This window comes from Rhopalosiphum padi, chromosome 1 (assembly GCF_020882245.1).
Source record: "Rhopalosiphum padi isolate XX-2018 chromosome 1, ASM2088224v1, whole genome shotgun sequence".
Lineage (NCBI taxonomy): Eukaryota > Metazoa > Arthropoda > Insecta > Hemiptera > Aphididae > Rhopalosiphum > Rhopalosiphum padi.
Genome location: NC_083597.1, coordinates 62228422 through 62241328, shown reverse-complemented (window position 1 = coordinate 62241328; position 12907 = coordinate 62228422). Strand labels below are relative to the sequence as shown.

General features: G+C 28.6%; 1 protein-coding gene across 1 annotated transcript; it reads left to right on the top strand.

Annotated features, from left to right (window-relative positions):
- Nucleotides 1-8966: 8966 nt before the first annotated feature.
- LOC132926390 (uncharacterized) lies at nt 8967-10765 on the top strand. Its single transcript, XM_060990743.1, has 4 exons — nt 8967-9223; nt 9718-9991; nt 10365-10469; nt 10613-10765. Exons 1-4 carry the CDS (start codon nt 8967-8969, stop codon nt 10763-10765), a joined length of 789 nt encoding a protein of 262 aa, XP_060846726.1.
- The last annotated feature ends 2142 nt before the right edge of the window (nt 10766-12907 follow it).

Below are 12907 nucleotides of genomic sequence, written 5' to 3'. Positions count from 1 at the left end.
TATAAAACCGTTTTTCTATTCATTATACAATCTTATTATTATTTACCAATTCTCGTAAATACTGATATTGAATCACTTTTATAATACATTGAATTAGTTTTTAAATATATAGAAGATTAATTATTTTAATTATTTTAAAAATCTTATAAAAATGTACATAAAATGCTCCTTAAATAGGTAGTCAATTATGCATTTGAATACATTGCTGCTAATATAATAATTTACAGTTGATGTTTATTAGTCCTCAAACCAATCGAACCCAACTGGAATAATAATTAGTGGCCTGCAATCTTGAGTACTATTTATTTGCCTATCCATTGCGCCGCATAACCGTAGTCTTATGTATTTTTGAAAAATTAGACACTGAATGACGTTAGATTTTTAAGTTTTTCTAGTCTTCACATGTTATAAAATAAAACATTATATGATTTGTATTTTAGTAATATTACCTATACTGTATCGTGTGTTAAATTTGATGCACTCAAAGCTGCTAAAATAAAAAATAATCAAAATCATCATAGTTCTTATAACCACTTACGTATAATACTGGTCAGTAAAAAAATAAAAACAGCCTTGCTTTTAACTTTTATTTTGATAACGAATTTAAACTTCGCTGTTTGTGTAGGTATATGTTTTGAATAAATAATAACATAAATGATAAGACTTAATTTTAAAATTCTATAATAACTGTTCTTTTCTGTATTATTATTTTTTTGCCTTGTATTTTGTATTATTTTATGTACTCTCTTTAGCCGATAATCAATCAACTAAATAAATAATTAAAAATATGTTGTTATTGCTATTGCCAACTATATAGTGTTGAAATATAAAATATTCGTTGTGTACCTAATATCTGTCTAACTGCAGTTGATTTTCGATATTGTTTCAAAGAGCACACGTCGAATAATTCTTTAGAGTGAACTCGCTTCTCTTGATGTTAATTATACGCGTATTCGAAAGATAATAATAATATTACGATCGATTGCAAAATCACACCGGCCTCGATATGAACCATTGGGGGAAAAAACACAAAACGCTCAAACCACGAAAATTTCGAAAAGCTCGAAATTCTCATCGGGTCTAATCGCTAAACCGTACTTTAGATCGATGCCGAACATAAAAATAATAACGTCAGGCGGCGATGGCGATTTCGATGAACCGCGACAGTATCCCGACGCGTCACTCGAATATCATTCATCGCCAATCCTGCTGGCCAATTACGCAGGACCGCAGATGCGGCGAATGATCGCGATCATAAACGCTGCTGTGATGGCGCCAGCCGTAGAAGCTAAATCGCCGGCTCCCTCGTCGTCGTTACGCCAGCATTCCGATGATAACGAAGGCCCGTCGGATGTGGTGAGCCCCGTTGAAGTCACTGATCCGCCAGCTTGGCGATCTGTTTCATTGCCGAATATTTCGATAAGCGTGACGCCTATTGAAATAGAAATACAAATTTCGGCCGACGATTCGTATAACGCGGCATCAATAATCGTTAAAAATAAATGCGAATCTTTTTGGAAATGAACAAAAAGGTTTTTCTGACGTTTGATTTGCTGCTGTACATAATAAATATACGGCGTATCATAGAATATTATATATTTGTACCTATTTTAATATACATATAGCTTATACAGCTATATTCAGTGTACTAAAAATTATTTCTGACGTGAATATGTTTTTTGTTAAGTTATTTAATTGTTTATTATTTTATAATTTATTTTTTTATTTTATTGTAAAATTAGTTTATGTACGGCTTGTGAAAATTGTGAATAATATATTGTAGATAGATATTTTCGTATTATTTTTTTTTTTGTACCTAACTGGTTTAAAACTAAAACTAACCCACCTGTGGTTTATGACGACATGGTAACGCTCTCGGGCTCTCCGTGTAGCACACATTTATAGAATAACCCCAGTCATAAGACATACACATATCAAGGCACAAGTGGGGCATTTAAATTATAATTAAAGACCAATTTTGTGGATTAAGTATTTCGTAGAAAAAGTAATAGTTAGATATTTATTAATATTTAAGGATAGGCCATTTTGTAAGCACCAGTGGTTAAAGTTTATTAAATTACTCTGAAGTAGAGATCCTCAGTATCAGACAGAAAAATTTTCGTATCATCAACAAAAAGTAAGATAAGTACTAGAGTTGTTAATTAAATAAAACAGAAAAGAAGACAGGTGATCACCTTGTAGATTGCCTGAAGTGACTTCAATCTCTTCAAATACGAGTACATAATGATTTATTGAATCTCACACGTAGAGAAATAAAGGAAGATGAGATGATGAGAACCAATATAATAAGGGATTAGAAAAGCCAATTTTTTTTTAATTTTAAAATTAATAAACTATAATCAATACTATCGAACACCTATTATTTAAAGTTAGTAACAATAGTATCAGTTTGAGACTTGAGAGCTATGTGAAAATGATTGTAAATGTAAAATAAAATGTTTAAAATTAATAAGATTGGTTAATGTTGATTTATTACTTGAATAAACATGTTGTTGTGAAATAAGAACATTTTTAAAAATAGAAGTTAATTTATAATTAATAATTTTAGAGAAAATGTTAGGAATTATTGAAGTAAAAGAAATATTAACTTATATATAAATATATAATGCCTTATACTATGAAGTATACTATACTATGAACTATACTCACTATTACCTGCATTTTACTACTATAAAACTTACTGTTGAAACATTATCTGTGTCGGTACGTGGGTTTTTTCATAATATTTTAATTAAAGTAAGATAATAAGTAATATGAACATAGTTAAATTGTAATATATTAATATTTCACATGGTCGATATGTATATATAATATTTATAAATCACATAAAGATTTAAATATTTTGCACATACGATGTTCTTTAACTTAGATATTATGTCAATAAATTCACTATATAATTTGACATGATATTGATTCTACAGATTGCAAATTCGTTATGTTACAGAAGGAGGAAAATAATACCAGTATGCTGCATTTAGCTGCAATACTGTTGTAGAGTACTAGAGTGTAGACTGGTATATAGTTGTGACTTGTGAAATAAGTAGGTATATGTCCATCGAGAGAACGCGGAAAAACTGATTATGTAATCGTGATAATAATTATAAAGTAGTAGGTACTGCCCATACCTGACAATTTTTACTTCAAATGTAAGATACATATTTTATAATGTTTACCTACGAACAGATTATAGTGATATAATTATGATTTAAAAAAATATATATAGTTAATCTCCCACAGCAAATTTCGATCAAGTTACATTTTCAAAAATTTTTCTGCATGACAATTTGGTAGGCATTTAATAGGTATACATATTATATTTACCACTGGAAATAAAAACGAAAGTTTTCGTTCGCAAATTAAATTTTTTATATTTGATAATACGCGGTATTTTATATTATAATGAAAACTATTGGTCTTAAAAATCGGGAAAAAAAAATCAAATCAAAATAATTTCAATGAACGCATTGTATAAAACGGACGAAACGGCAGCTCCGGTGAATCCACCGCGATGCGGTAAACAGAAGAAAAAAACGTCGAAAAATTAGAATGAAAAAAAAGCGTTGATGGTGTATAATCCGTAAAGGTCGTTTACACCGTGGGAACTGCGGTGATGAGAAAAAAACGCGCCGCATCTCCGCCGACAATATATACGACGAAGACGACAACGACGACGACGACGACGACGACAACAACAACCGCAACAACGATAATAGTAATAACATAAAGCGTACGACGGAGACGACGACAGAGCGTAATCGACATTATAATATAATAACAATATATAGGTATACGCGAGACGTTATAAATAGACGTGCGCGCGCGAGCGGAGAGAAGAGCACGCGCGTGAGCGGCCGCCTAGATAGATTGCGCGCGCGTTTATTGAATCCGTCGCCGCCAACGAAAAGAATATAAAATAATATAATATAATATAATATAATAATAATAATAATAATACGATATCCGTTCCGTGTGTGCGTGTGCCGCGCACGTACCGCATCATTTTTTTTTTTCACTCTTAAGCGGCGGCCTCCGCGTAACTTCTCGCGCGGGTGTCGGCCGGAGGGGCGCGCGTGACCGGCACGTCTGCGGCGCAGCGGCCGTCGGGTCCGCTTGTTCCCACGCCGATCCGTCACGTAACGCGCCCGTCGCCGACGATCCGCGGAGACGCGACGGCCGACGAAGCGCTCACGGATCGTGCTCGTTCTCTTTCTCTCTCTCTATCACTCTCCGTCAATCTCTCGATTTTATTACGCGTGTACGTGTTATATATATATATATATATATATATACACACACACATAGGTACATCTAAGTACCGACGGCACTTGTGGTCGTTACCGATACACTCGAGCGCGTGTTTAGCTCGGTCCGGACCGGTTTCACGAGCGGCAAACAATTTATCATAAACATGATGCACAGATCGGCGGCACTACACTGGGTCACTGTCGACGATCGTTATTTATCATTATTACTCGCCATCATCATCGTCGTTTTGGTATATGCGGAGCAATCCGTTCCGTTTTTAATGGTTACGTATTTTACCGAAAACAATTTTAGTGTTTAAAGCAAAAAAAGTGTTTTGAATATTGTATTACAGCTTTAGTAAAATTTCGTAACTTCACATTCACGATACGGTGTGTTGCCAAATCAATATATATGCGTATAAAAACGTAAAAATGTCTGCATGTATTTAATTTTCATGTAGGAACCACGGCCACCTGTGGACGGTTTTTCAAAAGAAAAAAAACCGATTTTACGTGTTTTTAACAGTGTACGGTGTTAGCGAGACATCTACAAATAGATGTATAAATGTATAAAGGAACGTCGCACCATCTTTTAAAACCATAATAGTTTCGATATTCTAAAAATTCAATATCAAAATCCTCGGAAAATGGTTTTTTTGAAAAACCTACGTTCCGTGATGCAATATTTGGGTGAAGGAGTAAGTTTTCAATTTCGAGAATTTACATCCATTATTAGGTGTGTTGTCAAAACAATATACACACATAAAAATGTTAAAAAAATCAATTTTATTTTTCTCATATGGGTTACGGCCACCTATGTACTGTTTTTTTTTTAAAAAAAAAAAAACTAATTTTACGTATTTTTGATAAGTATGGTGTTTATGAGACTTATATAAATAGGTTAGAATATATAAAGAAACGCCGTCTTATCTTTTAAAACCATTATAATTTCGATATTTTAAAAATTCATCATAAAAGGCCTCTAAAAACCGTTTTTTGAAAAAACTACATTATACGCATTATTAGAGTGAAGGAGTGAGTTTTGAATTTCGAATCTTCACATCCACGATCAGGTGTATTGCCGAATCATTCCATATGTATAAAAAGTCACATATTTTTCTTATAGGGCCCACCTTATGAGTTATGGTTGATGGTTTTTTGAAAAAAACTAATTTCACGTCTTTTTAACTGTGTATTTATGGTGTTTATGAGACTTCCTAAAATAGGCTAGAATTTTTTAAATGAATGTCGCTCTATCTTTTAAAACAATAATACATTTCTCTGTCATTAATACTTATTATATTGTTGTTTGGTGATGGGAAAGTTTTGTCTGCTTGAAAATTTGGTAGCTCTATCTGAAATGGCGCTCTTGTGTATAGCCTATATGGCTATATAGGGTTGTCATTTCAAGTTAAAGAAAACAAAGTTTGCAAAGTTATGATTCCATCAATCTATATGGTTGATAATTAATATAATAATTCATAATATTCGTTTCGTTTTTCTAGTAGCCGCGGGTCGTTAGGAGCTAAGCCTGCAGCTAAGGGGCCACAGCCTAACACTGTACGTCTATTGCCCGGTCCTTAACTAAAATATTATTACAGATATTTTACGACTGGTAATAAAATATCAATAGCCACAGGAAGTAAACATCACTTTTAAATTTTTTTAGTACTGCATAGAATTATGTTTTAATTTCCTGTTCCCAATATTTCACTAATTAAATGCGTATGTTCCAAAAGTTAAAAATCATAATCATCAAATTAAAAATAATTCAAAATCTTTAAGTCATGATTTTAAATAGGTGTCTGCAATTCCGTATTGTGTAGGACATTATCAAAACTGCAAGAACATCATTTTCAACGAGATTCGACACGCCAACATAACGATAACATTATATATATATATATGTTATAAAATACTATGTTCCATAGAAACATTAAACATAAACAAATAAAATAAACCATTCAAAATAAAAGTCTCAACGTAAACCGCCAAGTGAGTATAATATTATGAGTTATGACGTTCGATTTTAAATGTCTGTATTTTAAGAACAACAGGTTATTATACATATCTACGTATTATGAAGTTATAATTAACTGTTGTAATATTACAGCTGATTTCTTTCATAGGTCATATCCGCATGGGTATACTCGAGTGACGACCTAATAAGTCATATTCAATATTGTATTATTATTTATTAGTACGCAAAATGATAGAAATGTACGTTGGTATAGAAAAGCAAAGCTAGTAGACAATTTATTGCTTCCTAGTTAAGAATACAACTCATTGTCTTAACCATTAATTTCATCTATAAAATGCTCTGAGGTAATATTATCAATATTATCAAACAAGTTAATTCCGAATTCGACAGAGAACAGAATTTCATCAAAATCAATATTATTGTATATTTATAACAAACAAAGCATAAAGTTATAAGTAACACAAATATAAGATGAGCTAAACGAAAATTGTATTTCTTACGATTACGATTGTTATGAAGACCATAAATAAAAAAAAAATATTACGTAACTAAAACGCAAAAATTCAAAACCTTCATAATTCGCGAGCATTGATTATCTATTTAAATGTAAAGCTTTCAATGAGAGTTTAAACTATAAAAAATTTTAAAAGTTCCAAAAAGATATGATAGAAACATTCAGATTTATTACAAGTAAATAAATTAAAAAAACCAAGAACACTAAAAAAAAGTAAATTCTAATGCTAAATTATTATTATTATTATTTATTTATTATAGAATAGGTGTTAATGTTATAAATTTTAAAATATCAGTGAAATTTACAACATTTTCAGATTCAATCCGACTGTTGAATTTACCAACTTCTATTATTTTTTAAATTTATACGCTTAGACACATTCGAAGAAGTTTGTATATGCCACAACATGACCTATTAATTAAGAATTTAAAAAACCGAGTTTCCACGTGTAGTGCTAAATGTTTGTCACTATTGAATACTTACCTTGTAGGAATGGTTAAATTCAACAATTATTATTAATAAATTGTCACTGATACATAACCTTATGGTTATGAATTTATGATAGTCGATAAATCCTTAATATGTCAAAGTCAAAAAAACGATCTATATACTTAACAAATATATCACAGATGTCGAGACAAACCACTTTTTTAGTTTTTAAATTCCTTGACCATTTGATTATTGTAATACTTGTCTCATGCCTCCTGGCGCAAGTCTAACACAAATAATAATTTTTTGACCAATAAATTGACGAAAATACAAAATTAATATATGAATGAGAAACGGTAAACAATAATTATCAATGAAATAATAATATTTGTATTCACACAATAATGATTAATGGGTTATATAAATGTTATAATATAAAATATTTAATATTATTATATACCATCTTTTTTTAACTTTATTAACTCTTTATGGATATTTTTATTTGGCGATGAGTTCCAAAATAATTAAATGGCATGTTAGGTATTTTTAATGTTTTACGTGATCGTATGGTACGTTAATTATACCATGACTATCATGAATTAGTAACATAAATTACGTAACAATTTATTTATTTTAATATTTATAACTATTATACCTTATAGTTTGTATATTATTATATCAACATTTAACTTTAATATATTTTATTTCATAATGTATATGAATCAAATTCATTACGACATTTAATAATTTGCTGAAAGATTACATTGTGTACAATATGTATTGTAATTTTAATATTTTATAGTTTTAAATTAATTACTGTCATAATACTAAAAAATATATTATCTACATTTAGTACGACTGTTCATCTGCAACGACGATCAAACTCCATAGAATCAAAATTGAATTACATTTGTATTGTTGTTGTCGAATTCAATCATAATCATAATATTTCTATAGCTACCTATAAACACAACTGTAGTAAATAAAATTAAAATCAATTATTATTTATTCATTATTCTCTAGTCACTATTTGATAGTTGCTCATTGCCTATAGTTGTATATATGTATTTAATTACCTACTTATGATCTACTGACTACTTACAATTTTAATTTGCTACAACTAAAAATAACTTGATTAAGCAGGTAGATATATACATTATTTTAAATTTTAATAAAATAATATAATTTTAAAACAACCAATGTATTATTGTTATGTGATAAATACTAATTACAAAAATATTATTTTAAATAGGCACCTAAATATTTTGTTTGTTTAATTTCTTAATACATCAAAGTATTATTTGTAGGATATTGATATATATATACAGTATTATACACCATACATGCAATTATTTTTTTCACTCAGCTTTCTGCATGAGTATTAATCATCTAACTGTCTAAGTTCTTATAATAATAATTATAACTATATATAAATTTCTATATTGAAATATTTAAGCTTTTCCGAATATTATAGTATTATTATTTCGTTTAAAAACACAAATTACTAATAAGTAATAACTCAATATCTATGGATCAAAAAAACACATATTGGTGATTTCATCTTATTTTTGTAAGATTAGACTGATTAAAGAAGGCATTTTAGACAAATTAAGTAAAAAGTTGTGCGAGTTCTTTCAAAAAAAAAAATAAAAAAAAATTATGCGTGCTTTGGTATCATATGACATAATTTATAAAACATGACTACCTACGTGTTATGTTGATAATTTTTAATTTTTATTGTATTTTTTAAGAAATCGACATTACATTTTAAAAAATTATGGATTCATCTGAAACGCTAAGCGATACAGATTCTAGTAAGACAGTTATTTTGTGGACAAATAAAATGCCTCTGATTAAGTGCACACCTTTACCATTGCATGAAAATCTTCATCAATATCGTAGTTCGTCTTACAAAGTACCAACTGGAATAAGTGAACACTTTTCCAATTCGGTAATAAAAACAAGTGAAGATTTTGTAAATGGAGTGATTTTAGATTCTGAACGGGCGGCACAGTGCTATTTAAAAATGAATAAGTAAATTAGGAAACTGATAACTATATTAGGTATTCTATATCTATATAAATAGTATAATAGTAAATTTTATTATATTTTTAATTATCATTAAATCATTATTGAAATAAATTTAAAAACAAAAATTAAAGCTCTTAAGATTATATAGGTTAATATAAGAATTTAGAGTATTATATAATTTATGTTTTATTTAAAAAAATTTAGTTTAGATACTGAAAATATGTCAATAATTGTATGAATGTTATAATCAATTCAAATCCGCATCTTGTATAGATTATTAGGTTAGTTACTTTAAAATAAATTATATTATAGCTATAAATCTATAAATTTATATGATTTAATTAGTATAACAATGTACACCAATTTCAAAAAACCTATTAGTAATAACTTTCAACTTTATAAACAATAAGAACTAAAATTATAATAATTTAATTAATTTAGAAATATTACAAATTACAATAAAATAATCTTCAAGTTACATTTCGTAATACGTTTAGATTACGGTTTTCAAACTCTAGCTATGAAAGTGAAAATATAATGATAAATAAATATGTCGTACAAGCATGCAAAGACAGGGCATTTTTAGGATCCAATCGTTCATTATTTTCTAACCCAAGTTGGATCAACGAAAATGGGATTTTTGACGACCAGGTAGCCATAGAAAATATTTCTGGCTATATAAAACAGTATTGGAACTTGGAAAAAAAATACACATACAGTGTTGAGAAGTCATCACTGAAAATGATTGATGTTTCTTGTCACAGTTATAAGGTAAACTTAACGATATTATTTCAAACTATTAAAAGACATTTATATTTTACAAAGTTTAAGCTTGAATCTGCTAAAAGTATAATTGATTTTAAAATATTAATAAAATTATTTTTATTATCTAAACTTTTAAGAATAAGAAAAAAACTTTAAAGATTAAAAATATTTATTTTCCAATAAATTTTAATTTATACTTCGAAAAAATATTTAAATTTAATACTATAAATTGTATCAATGTTAACAAACAGCGGTAATAAAACGTTTTTTTAATTTAATTAATATATGTATATATATATACACACAACATTTAAAATTGTGTATAATTTGCTTTTGCATTTATAAGAATTCTTGTGCTGACATCCCTATAACATTACAGGCAGAGTTTTCAGTGTCTACCAATGAGTATCCGATTCCTCAAGTAACGGTAAGCGCGTATTTCACAGTAAAAGTAACGCATTTATTGTCACTTCCGGCGGTGTACGTAAGTTGATAACATATTTATTTTATTTAACTAACTTACATTTACATAAGCTATTATTGTCTAATAAAAAATTACGACGTGACAAAGTTATATATTGTCCAAAAATGACATAATGCCATGTTACTTAAATATGTGTGTTGTAGATAAAATATCAGTTGGAGACGGACCGACATGTTTACGTGGTAGGCAGACACTCATTTAACAAGAAACATTTCGAGCGCCTGTTTAAAACTAAACGTGACATGTACATGGAGATCAACAAATATATTGGATGGTCGTCCCGGACCATGTCATAGAGCTGATTTTAACTCTTAAAATAAAATACTGTTCGGTTGTTTGCTTGTTGAACATGTTTGTTAGGACTTCTGAACTTCGTAGTTTTTAATTATTTTATTTTTGTTTGATATCTGAAATTTATCTTCACACACGCATGTTTTATGGATTTGAGTTCAAAAAATTATCATTTCCATTTTCCAGTAAAAAGTATTTTAAAAAAATGCTTTAAAGTCAAATTATTTTTTCTTTTGTACATAACAATAATATGTTTATAATGTATATTTTATAATGAAAGTAAATCTTATAAATTATAGCGTTCATCCTTTCTCTATTTAACATGCAGGGTGCATACCGCATCTTGTTGAGTTGTATAATATATCCTTGTGCAATAAGTCGTTTATTAATTACAAAAACCTATATTTAATGATTTTATATTTGTAATTGCACAAAAATGTAATGGCTTAAATGCTTAATCAAATAATGTATACACATAAGCAGTTATTAAAAATTAATGTTATAGTGTTTTTTACAACTATAGATACACGAATAACTAAGTTGACATTTCAGTAAACTTATAGATTAAAAATTTATAAATAATGCCAACTATATAGTAGCTAATATTAGGAATACAACGATTTCCAACATTCATATGATTATACATGGTAGCTTATAAAAATTCCCAATGTTTTTGGTTATTTTTTTTATTTAATATTCATACGGACAATGTCCAATTTACAATAATAGTATGATAATAATTGACAATTAACATATTTTTAAATAATTCAATATAAGTAATACAAATAATATAAGGAATAAAAAATAGTAAAAAATAATGATTACGTATTATATAAACCTAAAAAGTGGGAGACAGAGTGGAGTTATGTGACACAAAATAAGAAAATTAAATAACAATTACGATGTTTGTTAATTACATGATTATTTTAATAGTGTATTAAAATTTGATTGTTTCTGCAAAACATCAAAATATTTAAGGGGTCATTTAACATGTACCTCTGAGAGAAATGTAGGACATAAAATAAATCATTATTGCATAAGTTATGAGTATTCATTTTAAAATTTATTTGGTTAAGTAAAAATGAATCATCAATCTCGTTGTTTATTAATTTAAAAAAAAAATTTCTATAAGTATTATTTATGCGTGATTTTAGAGATTCTAAGTTTTAAATACTAAAAAATATGTTCGTATCCTGAGTAGAGCGTTCTTGATATAATATAGATTTATTTATTTCATTTATCAAAGGACTTTGTTTTTTATTTTCTCTTAAGAACTTATTTTTCAACTAAAATAACTAATAAGTTCGTTTGTTCAATATTATTTGTCCGATATTAAAATATCCACCGTGCATGATATAATTTGTTTTCATTAATTAATTAATTAATTAAACATTACCAACAAATACTATTCGGATGTCGTGTTAGATATTTTCTTAGACGCTACAGTTCTATTAGAATATAGTCTGTAATATATTTGTTAGAATGAAGTAAAATACTTAAAGATTAATAAAAACAAAAATAATTCGTAGCACGTGTATACTGTATACGTGTTATTGAATATCGTTTGCTTGCAGATTAATAAAAAAGAAACAACAGAGAACAAGGAAATCCCTCTTTAAACCATGAGAAAGAAAACGATATAATTAAATAGTGGTGGTATATGTGTGTTTGGCAGAAGGAAGGGAGTCCAGTCCAAGGTGGCCAGAAATAAAAATTTCGGGAGTGTCTACCTAATAAAAGTTTAACTACACTAAGAACTGTGCCGTCGCCGCCACCATCGTCGTGTACGACACATGGTGAAAGGCGGCTATAAAGGCGGTTTTTTACGACCGACGGAGAATTCTGTTGAGTATAGGTAGGGAAAGAATAAGAGTAAAAGAGAAGAAAAACTAAGACGTATATACGAGAACAAAACAAAAAAATTACCAATTATTCCATCGTGTCGCCGGGTGTCGTTTTGGTGTCCGTGATTTTTTTTAATAAGTCGTAAAATATGATTATATTATTAAAATAAAAAAAAAAAAAACTACACAGCGCAGAATAATATAAATGGTGGCTCCACGTTTTTTTTCGTTCGTTGCCGCCGGTCGTTAAACGATATTTTAAGACCGATACTTTTTATTTTGGCTTTTTATATTTTTATTTTT